Source organism: Rana temporaria, unplaced genomic scaffold (assembly GCF_905171775.1).
Source record: "Rana temporaria unplaced genomic scaffold, aRanTem1.1, whole genome shotgun sequence".
NCBI lineage: Eukaryota > Metazoa > Chordata > Amphibia > Anura > Ranidae > Rana > Rana temporaria.
This window is the reverse complement of record NW_024404848.1, coordinates 1-14,208: the sequence shown is the minus strand read 5'-3', so window position 1 is coordinate 14,208 and position 14,208 is coordinate 1. Positions and strand designations below refer to the sequence as shown.

General features: G+C 50.6%; 2 protein-coding genes across 2 annotated transcripts; one reads left to right on the top strand and one right to left on the bottom strand.

The window, feature by feature from the left end:
* Window positions 1–317: 317 nt before the first annotated feature.
* On the bottom strand, window positions 318–11,818 carry LOC120924200 (macrophage receptor MARCO-like). Its single transcript, XM_040335084.1, has 3 exons — window positions 11,710–11,818; window positions 8,604–8,765; window positions 318–723 (listed from the first exon to the last, which is right to left on the bottom strand). The coding sequence occupies exons 2-3, from the start codon at window positions 8,761–8,763 to the stop codon at window positions 593–595; spliced, it is 291 nt and encodes a 96-aa protein (XP_040191018.1). The 5' UTR covers window positions 8,764–8,765; window positions 11,710–11,818; the 3' UTR covers window positions 318–592.
* Window positions 11,819–11,899: 81 nt separating this feature from the next.
* LOC120924201 (extensin-like) lies at window positions 11,900–14,005 on the top strand (the record flags this gene model as incomplete). Its single annotated transcript, XM_040335086.1, has 2 exons — window positions 11,900–12,507; window positions 13,171–14,005. Coding segments are annotated over exons 1-2 (1,443 nt in total), but the record flags the coding sequence as incomplete, so codon positions are not given.
* Between the last annotated feature and the right edge of the window lie 203 nt (window positions 14,006–14,208).

Here is a 14,208-nt window from a genome sequence, read left to right as displayed (position 1 = left end):
GTGAGGAGAACTCTCCAACAGAAGACCGGAAGTGAGGATAACTCTCCAACAGAAGACAGGAAGTGAGGAGAACTCTCCAACAACAGACAGGAAGTGAGCAGAAATCTCCAACAGAAGACAGGAAGTGAGCAGAACTCTCCAACAACAGACAGGAAGTGAGGAGAACTCCCCAACAGAAGACAGGAAGTGAGGAGAACTCTCCAACAACAGACAGGAAGTGAGCAGAAATCTCCAACAGAAGACAGAAATTGAGGAGAACTTGCCAATGAAAGACAGGAAGTGAGAACGTTCCAACAGGAAATAGAGAGAAATAAAAATGACATTTGATGCCTTTATATACAGTATATTATTCTGTTATTTCTGTTGATACAATTCTGGAATTCTTAGACTTGTTTCTGATTAACGGAGTCCGGGGGAGCAATAAAAACCCGGACCGGAGTTCTGAGCCGTCGCCCCGCCATCCGCAACCAGAAAGAAATTCCCTGCAATACGTTTTCCAGAGTCTCTTGTAATGACGGCAGTGCGATGATCTGATTGGACTGCTCGTGTCCTGGAAGAAGTCAGACCCCTCCCCCCCTCCACTGATGGCAAACTATGCGCACTCCACGCCAGCGTCCTCGCCGTGGTTACAATTGTGCTTCTCCCAGTCAGATTTCGGGCACGCCACAATAGACAACTCATTTCCGGTGCATTTCACATCATCCAACCAAATCTTACCAACGCCTGCGGAGAGAGAAACCCGAAACATCAATCTCCATGTGTAACAATGTATCACCCCGCTGTACAGAGGAGCTTACACTCTAATGTCCCCTCCCCCCCACATCACATCAGTCTCTGTACAGAGGAGCTTACACTCTAATGTCCCCTCCCCCCACAGTCACATCAGTCTCTGTACAGAGGAGCTTACACTCTAATGTCCCCTCCCCCCCCCCACAGTCACATCAGTCTCTGCACAGAGGAGCTTACACTCTAATGTCCCCTCCCCCACCCCCCACAGTCGCATCAGTCTCTGTACAGAGGAGCTTACACTCTAATGTCTCCTCCCCCCACAGTCACATCAGTCTCTGTACAGAGGAGCTTACACTCTAATGTCCCCTCCCCCCACATCACATCAGTCTCTGTACAGAGGAGCTTACACTCTAATGTCCCCTCCCCCCACATCACATCAGTCTCTGTACAGAGGAGCTTACACTCTAATGTCCCCTCCCCCCCACAGTCACATCAGTCTCTGTACAGAGGAGCTTACACTCTAATGTCCCCTCCCCCCCCCCCCACATCACATCAGTCTCTGTACAGAGGAGCTTACACTCCAATGTCCCCTCCCCCACAGTCACATCAGTCTCTGTACAGAGGAGCTTACACTCTAATGTCCCCTCCCCCCCCACATCACATCAGTCTCTGTACAGAGGAGCTTACACTCTAATGTCCCCTCCCCCTCACACATCAGTCTCTGTACAGAGGAGCTTACACTCTAATGTCCCCTCCCCCCCACAGTCACATCAGTCTCTGTACAGAGGAGCTTGCACTCTAATGTCCCCTCCCCCCCACAGTCACATCAGTCTCTGTACAGAGGAGCTTACACTCTAATGTCCCCTCCCCCACAGTCACATCAGTCTCTGTACAGAGGAGCTTACACTCTAATGTCCCCTCCCCCACAGTCACATCAGTCTCTGCACAGAGGAGCTTACACTCTAATGTCCCCTCCCCCACATCACATCAGTCTCTGTACAGAGGAGCTTACACTCTAATGTCCCCTCCCCCCACAGTCGCATCAGTCTCTGTACAGAGGAGCTTACACTCTAATGTCCCCTCCCCCACATCACATCAGTCTCTGTACAGAGGAGCTTACACTCTAATGTCCCCTCCCCCCCACAGTCACATCAGTCTCTGTACAGAGGAGCTTACACTCTAATGTCCCCTCCCCCCACAGTCACATCAGTCTCTGTACAGAGGAGCTTACACTCTAATGTCCCCTCCCCCCACATCACATCAGTCTCTGTACAGAGGAGCTTACACTCTAATGTCCCCTCCCCCCCACAGTCACATCAGTCTCTGTACAGAGGAGCTTACACTCTAATGTCCCCTCCCCCCCCCCACATCACATCAGTCTCTGTACAGAGGAGCTTACACTCTAATGTCCCCTCCCCCCCACATCACATCAGTCTCTGTACAGAGGAGCTTACACTCTAATGTCCCCTCCCCCCACAGTCACATCAGTCTCTGTACAGAGGAGCTTACACTCTAATGTCCCCTCCCCCCACAGTCACATCAGTCTCTGTACAGAGGAGCTTACACTCTAATGCCCCCCCCCCCACAGTCACATCAGTCTCTGTACAGAGGAGCTTACACTCTAATGTCCCCTCCCCCCACATCACATCAGTCTCTGTACAGAGGAGCTTACACTCTAATGTCCCCTCCCCCACACAGTCACATCAGTCTCTGTACAGAGGAGCTTACACTCTAATGTCCCCTCCCCCCCACAGTCACATCAGTCTCTGTACAGAGGAGCTTACACTCTAATGTCCCCTCCCCCCCCACAGTCACATCAGTCTCTGTACAGAGGAGCTTACACTCTAATGTCCCCTCCCCCCCACAGTCACATCAGTCTCTGTACAGAGGAGCTTACACTCTAATGTCCCCTCCCCCCCACAGTCACATCAGTCTCTGTACAGAGGAGCTTACACTCTAATGTCCCCTCCCCCCCAGTCACATCAGTCTCTGTACAGAGGAGCTTACACTCTAATGTCCCCCCCCCCACAGTCACATCAGTCTCTGTACAGAGGAGCTTACACTCTAATGTCCCCTCCCCCCACATCACATCAGTCTCTGTACAGAGGAGCTTACACTCTAATGTCCCCTCCCCCCACATCACATCAGTCTCTGTACAGAGGAGCTTACACTCTAATGTCCCCCTCCCCCCCACATCACATCAGTCTCTGTACAGAGGAGCTTACACTCTAATGTCCCCTCCCCCCCCACAGTCACATCAGTCTCTGTACAGAGGAGCTTACACTCTAATGTCCCCTCCCCCCCCCACATCACATCAGTCTCTGTACAGAGGAGCTTACACTCTAATGTCCCCTCCCCCCACAGTCACATCAGTCTCTGTACAGAGGAGCTTACACTCTAATGTCCCCTCCCCCCACAGTCACATCAGTCTCTGTACAGAGGAGCTTACACTCTAATGTCCCCTCCCCCCACAGTCACATCAGTCTCTGTACAGAGGAGCTTACACTCTAATGTCCCCCCCCCCCACAGTCACATCAGTCTCTGTACAGAGGAGCTTACACTCTAATGTCCCCTCCCCCCCACATCACATCAGTCTCTGTACAGAGGAGCTTACACTCTAATGTCCCCTCCCCCACATCACATCAGTCTCTGTACAGAGGAGCTTACACTCTAATGTCCCCTCCCCCCACATCACATCAGTCTCTGTACAGAGGAGCTTACACTCTAATGTCCCCTCCCCCCACATCACATCAGTCTCTGTACAGAGGAGCTTACACTCTAATTTCCCCTCCCCCACACATCACATCAGTCTCTGTACAGAGGAGCTTACACTCTAATGTCCCCTCCCCCCACAGTCACATCAGTCTCTGTACAGAGGAGCTTACACTCTAATGTCCCCTCCCCCCACATCACATCAGTCTCTGTACAGAGGAGCTTACACTCTAATGTCCCCTCCCCCCCACAATCACATCAGTCTCTGTACAGAGGAGCTTACACTCTAATGTCCCCTCCCCCCACATCACATCAGTCTCTGTACAGAGGAGCTTACACTCTAATGTCCCCTCCCCCCACATCACATCAGTCTCTGTACAGAGGAGCTTACACTCTAATGTCCCCTCCCCCCCACATCACATCAGTCTCTGTACAGAGGAGCTTACACTCTAATGTCCCCTCCCTCCCCCCACATCACATCAGTCTCTGTACAGAGGAGCTTACACTCTAATGTCCCCTCCCCCCCACATCACATCAGTCTCTGTACAGAGGAGCTTACACTCTAATGTCCCCCCCCCCCACAGTCACATCAGTCTCTGTACAGAGGAGCTTACACTCTAATGTCCCCTCCCCCCACAGTCACATCAGTCTCTGTACAGAGGAGCTTACACTCTAATGTCCCCCCCCCCCCCACATCACATCAGTCTCTGTACAGAGGAGCTTACACTCTAATGTCCCCTCCCCCCACAGTCACATCATTCTCTGTACAGAGGAGCTTACACTCTAATGTCCCCTCCCCCCCATATCACATCAGTCTCTGTACAGAGGAGCTTACACTCTAATGTCCCCTCCCCCCCACAGTCACATCAGTCTCTGTACAGAGGAGCTTACACTCTAGTGTCCCCTCCCCCCACAGTCTCTGTACAGAGGAGCTTACACTCTAATGTCCCCTCCCCCCCACAGTCACATCAGTCTCTGTACAGAGGAGCTTACACTCTAATGTCCCCTCCCCCCACAGTCTCTGTACAGAGGAGCTTACACTCTAATGTCCCCTCCCCCCCACAGTCACATCAGTCTCTGTACAGAGGAGCTTACACTCTAATGTCCCCTCCCCCCACATCACATCAGTCTCTGTACAGAGGAGCTTACACTCTAATGTCCCCTCCCCCCACATCACATCAGTCTCTGTACAGAGGAGCTTACACTCTAATGTCCCCTCCCCCCCACATCACATCAGTCTCTGTACAGAGGAGCTTACACTCTAATGTCCCCTCCCCCCACAGTCACATCAGTCTCTGTACAGAGGAGCTTACACTCTAATGTCCCCTCCCCCACATCAGTCTCTGTACAGAGGAGCTTACACTCCAATGTCCCCTCCCCCCACAGTCACATCAGTCTCTGTACAGAGGAGCTTACACTCTAATGTCCCCCCCCCCCCACATCACATCAGTCTCTGTACAGAGGAGCTTACACTCTAATATCCCCTCCCCCCCACAGTCACATCAGTCTCTGTACAGAGGAGCTTACACTCTAATGTCCCCTCCCCCCCACAGTCACATCAGTCTCTGTACAGAGGAGCTTACACTCTAATGTCCCCTCCCCCCACAGTCACATCAGTCTCTGCACAGAGGAGCTTACACTCTAATGTCCCCTCCCCCACAGTCACATCAGTCTCTGTACAGAGGAGCTTACACTCTAATGTCCCCTCCCCCCCACAGTCACATCAGTCTCTGTACAGAGGAGCTTACACTCTAATGTCCCCTCCCCCCACAGTCACATCAGTCTCTGTACTAGAAGAGCTTACACTATAATGCCCCCCCCCCCACATCACATCAGTCTCTGTACAGAGGAGCTTACACTCTAATGTCCCCTCCCCCCCACATCACATCAGTCTCTGTACAGAGGAGCTTACACTCTAATGGCCCCTCCCCCCCCACAGTCACATCACTCTCTATACAGAGGAGCTTACACTCTAATGTCCCCTCCCCCTACAGTCACATCAGTCTCTGTACAGAGGAGCTTACACTCTAATGTCCCCTCCCCCCCACAGTCACATCAGTCTCTGTACAGAGGAGCTTACACTCTAATGTCCCCTCCCCCCACAGTCTCTGTACAGAGGAGCTTACACTCTAATGTCCCCTCCCCCCACATCACATCAGTCTCTGTACAGAGGAGCTTACACTCCAATGTCCCCTCCCCCCACAGTCACATCAGTCTCTGTACAGAGGAGCTTACACTCTAATGTCCCCTCCCCCACAGTCACATCAGTCTCTGTACAGAGGAGCTTACACTCTAATGTCCCCCCCCCACAGTCACATCAGTCTCTGTACAGAGGAGCTTACACTCTAATGTCCCCTCCCCCCCACAGTCACATCAGTCTCTGTACAGAGGAGCTTACACTCTAATCTTCCCTCCCCCCACATCACATCAGTCTCTGTACAGAGGAGCTTACACTCTAATGTCCCCTCCCCCCACATCACATCAGTCTCTGTACAGAGGAGCTTACACTCTAATGTCCCCTCCCCCACATCACATCAGTCTCTGTACAGAGGAGCTTACACTCTAATGTCCCCTCCCCCCACATCACATCAGTCTCTGTACAGAGGAGCTTACACTCTAATGTCCCCTCCCCCCACAGTCACATCAGTCTCTGTACAGAGGAGCTTACACTCTAATGTCCCCTCCCCACAGTCACATCAGTCTCTGTACAGAGGAGCTTACACTCTAATGTCCCCTCCCCCACACAGTCACATCAGTCTCTGTACAGAGGAGCTTACACTCTAATGTCCCCTCCCCCACACAGTCACATCAGTCTCTGTACAGAGGAGCTTACACTCTAATGTCCCCTCCCCCCCCCCCACAGTCACATCAGTCTCTGTACAGAGGAGCTTACACTCTAATGTCCCCTCCCCCCCACAGTCACATCAGTCTCTGTACAGAGGAGCTTACACTTTAAAGTCCCCTCCTCCCACAGTCACATCAGTCTCTATACAGAGGAGCTTACACTCTAATGTCCCCCTCCCCCCACAGTCACATCAGTCTCTGTACAGAGGAGCTTACACTCTAATGTCTCCTCCCCCCACAGTCACATCAGTCTCTGTACAGAGGAGCTTACACTCTAATGTCCCCTCCCCCCCCACATCACATCAGTCTCTGTACAGAGGAGCTTACACTCTAATGTCCCCTCCCCCCCACAGTCACATCAGTCTCTGTACAGAGGAGCTTACACTCTAATGTCCCCTCCCCCCCACAGTCACATCAGTCTCTGTACAGAGGAGCTTACACTCTAATGTCCCCTCCCCCCCACATCACATCAGTCTCTGTACAGAGGAGCTTACACTCTAATGTCCCCTTCCCCACAGTCACATCAGTCTCTGTACAGAGGAGCTTACACTCTAATGTCCCCTCCCCCACATCACATCAGTCTCTGTACAGAGGAGTACAGGAGATGATCAGAGACTGCAGACATAGTACAGGAGACGGTCAGAGACTGCAGACATAATACAGGAGATGATCAGAGACTGCAGACATAATACAGGAGATGGTCAGAGACTGCAGACATAGTACAGGAGATGGTCAGAGACTGCAGACATAATACAGGAGATGATCAGAGACTGCAGACATAATACAGGAGATGATCAGAGACTGCAGACATAATACAGGAGATGATCAGAGACTGCAGACATAATACAGGAGATGATCAGAGACTGCAGACATAGTACAGGAGATGGTCAGAGACTGCAGACATAATACAGGAGATGGTCAGAGACTGCAGACATAGTACAGGAGATGGTCAGAGACTGCAGACATAGTACAGGAGACGGTCAGAGACTACAGACAGAGTACAGGAGATGGTCAGAGACTGCAGACATAGTACAGGAGATGGTCAGAGCCTGCAGACATAGTACAGGAGATGGTCAGAGACTGCAGACATAGTACAGGAGATGGTCAGAGACTGCAGACATAGTACAGGAGACGGTCAGAGACTGCAGACATAGTACAGGAGATGGTCAGAGACTGCAGACATAATACAGGAGATGATCAGAGACTGCAGACATAATACAGGAGATGATCAGAGACTGCAGACATAGTACAGGAGACGGTCAGAGACTGCAGACATGATACAGGAGATGGTCAGAGACTGCAGACATGATACAGGAGATGGTCAGAGACTGCAGACATAGTACAGGAGATGGTCAGAGACTGCAGACATAATACAGGAGATGATCAGAGACTGCAGACATAATACAGGAGATGGTCAGAGACTGCAGACATAATACAGGAGATGATCAGAGACTGCAGACATAATACAGGAGATGGTCAGAGACTGCAGACATAATACAGGAGATGATCAGAGACTGCAGACATAGTACAGGAGATGGTCAGAGACTGCAGACATAGTACAGGAGATGGTCAGAGACTGCAGACATAGTGCAGGAGATGGTCAGAGACTGCAGACATAATACAGGAGATGGTCAGAGACTGCAGACATGATACAAGAGATGATCAGAGACTGCAGACATGATACAGGAGATGGTCAGAGACTGCAGACATGATACAGGAGATGGTCAGAGACTGCAGACATGATACAGGAGATGGTCAGAGACTGCAGACATGATACAGGAGATGGTCAGAGGCTGCAGACATGATACAGGAGATGATCAGAGACTGCAGACATAATACAGGAGATGATCAGAGACTGCAGACATAGTACAGGAGATGATCAGAGACTGCAGACATAATACAGGAGATGATCAGAGACTGCAGACATAGTACAGGAGATGGTCAGAGACTGCAGACATAATACAGGAGATGGTCAGAGACTGCAGACATGATACAGGAGATGATCAGAGACTGCAGACATGATACAGGAGATGGTCAGAGACTGCAGACATGATACAGGAGATGGTCAGAGACTGCAGACATGATACAGGAGATGATCAGAGACTGAAGACATACTACAGGAGATGGTCAGAGACTGCAGACATGATACAGGAGATGATCAGAGACTGCAGACATGATACAGGAGATGGTCAGAGACTGCAGACATGATACAGGAGATGGTCAGAGACATATACATATATAGAGCCCGCTCCCCCCGCCTCCTCATCAGTGGCATCAGGAAGGGCACGACGGCAGGAAAAGGAAGGACCTCTTATTACCTCCCCCGGCGGTGTACGTTCCCACGGCGCGGGAGAAGCCCATCATCCGGCAGATGACTTTTCCATCATTCATATCCCATTCATCGTCACAGATCGTTCCCCACTCCTCGTTGCGTTTCAGTTCCACCCGACCTCGATTCCCTCCGATGATCCGCACCATATCTACAAACAAGGAAGAAGGTGGTTATAATCCTCACCAGCAGGGCGGCGATATCCTCTCCTCTACATAGAGGAGACTATAGGAAACGTTTCCCTTTTCTGAACCTGAAACTTTGGGGTCTATTTATAGAAAATTGTACAGCCCTTCGTCCAATGAATGAATCCGCATGTACAGCGCCTTGAAAAAGTATTCATACCCCTCTATATTCAGCGCCTTGAAAAACTATTCATACCCCTCTACGTACAGCGCCTTGAAAAAGTATTCATACCCCTCTATATACAGCGCCTTGAAAAAGTATTCATACCCCTCTGTATACAGCGCCTTGAAAAAGTATTCATACCCCTCTGTATACAGCGCCTTGAAAAAGTATTCATACCCCTCTGTATACAGCGCCTTGAAAAAGTATTCATACCCCTTGAAATCTCCCCACACTTTCTCATGTTACAACCAAAAACGTAAATGTATTTTATTGGGATTTCATGCGAGAGACCAACACAAAGGGGTGGATTCAGGTAGGGGCGCGCAAAACTGAGGCGGCGTAACGAATGACATTTTACGTTACGCCTCCGCAAGTTTTACGGGCAAGTGCTTGATTCACAAAGCGCTTGCCTGTAAAGTTGCGGCGGCGTAGCGTAAAAGGGGGCGTGCGTAATTCAAATGATCCCGTAGGGGGGCGTGGATCGTTTAAATTAGGCGCGTTCCCGCGCCGAACGTACTGCGCATGCGCCGTCCCTAAAATTTCCTGACGTGCACTGCGGTAATTGACGTCGCAAGGACGTCATTGGCATCGACGTGAACGTAAATGGCGTCCAGCGCCATTCACGGACGACTTACGCAAACGACGTAAAATTTTAAAATCGCAACGCGGGAACGACGTCCATACTTAACATTGGCTGCGCCTCCTAATAGCAGGAGCAGCCTTACGACGAAAACGACGTACGCAAACGACGTAAAAAACTACCCCTGGGCGCACGTACGTTCGTGAATCGGCATAAGTATGTAATTTGCATACTTTACGCTGACAACTACGGAAGCGCCACCTAGCGGCCAGCGTCAGAATGCACCCTAAGATACGACGGCGTAAGAGACTTATGCCAGTCGTATCTTAGGCTACAGTCGGCGTATCGAGGTTCCTGAATACAGAAAGTAGATACGCCGGCGCAACTTAGCAATTACGCGGCGCATCTATGGATACGCTGGCATAATTGCTCTCTGAATCTACCCCAAAGTGTCACATGATTGTGAAGTGGAAGGAAAATGATACAAATAAATCTGTGAAAAGTGTGGGGGGGAGGGGCATTTGTATGACGCCCCCTTTACTCTGATAACTAAAATCTAGGGGAACCAATCGCCTTCAGAAGTCACCTGATTAGTAAATAGAGTCCTCACCTGTGTGTCATGTAATCTCAGTATAAATACAGCTGTTCTGTGAAGCCCTCAGAGGTTTGTTAGAGAACCTTAGTGAACAAAACAGCATCATGAAGGCCGAGGAACACACCAGACAGGTCAGGGATAAAGTTGTGGAGAAGTATAAAGCAGGGTTAGGTTACAAAATAAAATCTCCCAAGCTTTGAAGATCTCACGGAGCTTCTGTTCAATCCATCATCGGAAAATGGAAAGAGTATGGCACAACCGCAAACCTACCAAGACATGGCCGTCCACCTAAACTGACCGGGCCGGGCAAGGAGAGCCTTCATCAGAGAAGCAGCCAAGAGGCCCATGGTAACTCTGGAGGAGCTGCACAGGAGCTGCACAGCTCAGGGGGGAGAATCTGTCCACAGGACAACTATTAGTGGTCTCTCCACAAATCTGCCCTTTATGGAAGAGTGACAAGAAGAAAGACATTGGAGGAAGAAAGACATAAGAAGTCCTGTTTGCAGTTTGTGAGAAGCCATGTGGGGGAGGGGACACAGCAAACATGTGAGGGAGGGGACACAGCAAACATGTGGGGGAGGGGACACAGCAATCATGTGGGGGAGGGGACACAGCAAACATGTGGGGGAGGGGACACAGCAAACATGTGGGGGAGGGGACACATCAAACATGTGGGGGAGGGGACACAGCAAAGATGTGGGGGAGGGGACACAGCAAACATGTGGGGGAAGGTGCTCTGGTCACATGACACCAAAATTCAACTTTTCCGTTATGTGTGGGGAAACTAACACTGCCCATCCCCCTGAACACACCATCCCCACTGTGAAACATGGTGGTGGCAGCTTCATGTGGTGGGGATGCTTTTCTTCAGCAGGGACAGGGAAGCTGGTCGGAGTTGATGGGAAGATGGATGGAGACAAATACAGGACAATCTTAGAAGAAAACCTGTTAGAGTCTGCAAAAGTCTTGAGACGGGGGGGGGGGGGGGGGGAGGGGGGGTTCACCTTCCAGCAGGACAACGACCCTAAAGTACAGCCAGAGCTACAATGGAATAGTTTAGATCAAAGCCTATTCATGTGTTAGAATGGCCCAGTCACAGTCCAGACCTAAATCCCATTGAGAATCTGTGGCCAGACCTGAGAATTGCTGATCACAGACGCTCTCCATCCAATCTGACAGAGCTTGAGATATTTTACAGAGAAGAAGAATGGAGGAGAAATGTCCCTCTCTAGATGTGCAAAGCTGATAGAGACACCCCCAAAAAGACTTGTAGAGAAAGGGTGTTCTACAAAGTATTGACTCCGGGGGGCGCCATACAAATGCCCCTCCCCCCCAATTTTCACAGATTTATTTGTATCATTTTCCTTCCACTTCACAATTATGTGACACTGTGTGTCTCTCACATAAAATCCCAATAAAATACATTTATGTTTTTGGGTGTAACATGAGAAAGTGTGGGGAATTTCAAGGGGTATGAATACTTTTTCAAGGCGCTGTACCAGACCTTCCATACACTCCGCCTGGTTCCAATTCTGGTCCAATTGCCCTGGTTTTCCTGGGATTAGGTCTTACCTGAAGGTCCAGAACCCTTCTCCCCAGGCTGCCCCTGTGGCCCTGGAGGACCGGGGGCCCCACTGTCTCCCTTGCTTCCCGGAGCTCCATTGGTCCCTGCAAAATGACAGCGAGTAGATGATGAGGTTGCAGTGGATGAAAACAACGATTGGTCACAAAACTGAAATCTCGGATCTCGTTCTCAAAAAGTATGTCCAACCGGATTAGATCTCCTTCCGCCCCCAAAACCCGAAGGAGATCTAATCCGACTCCAAAACCCGACAGGAGATCTAATCCGACCCCAAAACCCGACAGGAGATCTAATCCGACCCCAAAACCCGACAGGAGATCTAATCCGACCCCAAAACTCGACAGGAGATCTAATCCGACCCCAAAACCCGACAGGAGATCTAATCCGACCCCAAAACCCGTCAGGAGATCTAATCCGACCCCAAAACCCGACAGGAGATCTAATCCGACCCCAAAACCTGTCAGGAGATCTAATACGACCCCAAAACCCGTCAGGAGATCTAATCCGACCCCAAAACCCGACAGGAGATCTAATCCGACCCCAAAACCTGTCAGGAGATCTAATACGACCCCAAAACCCGTCAGGAGATCTAATCCGACCCCAAAACCTGACAGGAGATCTAATCCGACCCCAAAACCTGTCAGGAGATCTAATACGACCCCAAAACCCGTCAGGAGATCTAATCTGACCCCAAAACCCGACAGGAGATCTAATCCAACCCCAAAACCTGACAGGAGATCTAATCCGACCCCAAAACCCGAAGAAGACCTAATGCAACCCCAAAACCCGTCAGGAGATCTAATCAGACCCCAAAACCTGACAGGAGATCTAATCCGACCCCAAAACCCGACAGAAGATCTAATCCGACCCCAAAAACCACCAGGAGATCTAATCCGACCCCAAAAACCATCAGGAGATCTAATCCGACCCCAAAAACCATCAGGAGATCTAATCCGACCCAAAAACCCGAAGGAGACCTAATACGACCCCAAAACCCGTCAGGAGATCTAATCCGACCCCAAAACCCGACAGGAGATCTAATCCAACCCCAAAACCTGACAGGAGATCTAATCCGACCCCAAAACCCGAAGGAGACCTAATGCGACCCCAAAACCCGTCAGGAGATCTAATCCGACCCCAAAACCTGACAGGAAATCTAATCCGACCCCAAAACCTGTCAGGAGATCTAATCCGACCCCAAAACCCGACAGGAGATCTAATCCGACCCCAAAACCCGACAGGAGAGCTAATACGACCCCAAAACCCGACAGGAGATCTAATCTGACCCCAAAACCCGACAGAAGATCTAATCCGATCCCAAAACCCGACAAGAGATCTAATCCGACCCAAAAAACAGACAGGAGATCTAATCCGACCCCAAAACCTGACAGGAGATCTAATCCAATCCCAAAACCTGTCAGGAGATCTAATACGACCCCAAAACCTGTCAGGAGATCTAATCTGACCCCAAAACCCGGCAGGAGATCTAATCTGACCCCAAAACCCGACAGGAGATCTAATCCGACCCCAAAACCCGGCAGGAGATCTAATCCGACCCCAAAACCCGACAGGAGATCTAATACGACCCCAAAACCCGTCAGGAGATCTAATCCGACCCCAAAACCCGGCAGGAGATCTAATCTGACCCCAAAACCCGACAGGAGATCTAATCCGACCCCAAAACCCGGCAGGAGATCTAATCTGACCCCAAAACCCGACAGGAGATCTAATCCGACCCCAAAACCCGGCAGGAGATCTAATCTGACCCCAAAACCCGACAGGAAATCTAATCCGACCCCAAAACCCGTCAGGGGATCTAATCCGACCCCAAAACCCGACAGGAGATCTAATACGACCCCAAAACCCGACAGGAGATCTAATACGACCCCAAAACCCATCAGGGGATCTAACTTGACCCCAAAACCCGACAGGAGATCTAATCCGACCCCAAAACCTGTCAGGAGATCTAATCCGACCCCAAAACCCGACAGGAGATCTAATCCGACCCCAAAACCCGACAGGAGATCTAATCCGACCCCAAAACCCGACAGGAGATCTAATCCGACCACAAAACCCGTCAGGAGATCTAATCCGACCCCAGAACCCGACAGGAGACCTAATCCGACCCCAAAACCCGACAGGAGACCTAATCCGACCCCAAAACCCGACAGGAGATCTAATCCGACCCCAACACCCGACAGGAGATCTAATCCGACCACAAAACCCGACAGGAGATCTAATCCGACCCCAAAACCCGACAGGAGATCTAATCCGACCCCAAAACCTGTCAGGAGATCTAATCAAACCCCAAAACCCGACAGGAGATCTAATCTGACCCCAAAAACCATCAGGAGATCTAATCCGACCCCAAAACCCGAAGGAGATCCAATCCGATCCCAAAACCCGACAGGAGATCTAATCCGACCCCAAAACCTGTCAGGAGATCTAATCAAACCCCAAAACCCGACAGGAGATCTAATCCGACCCCC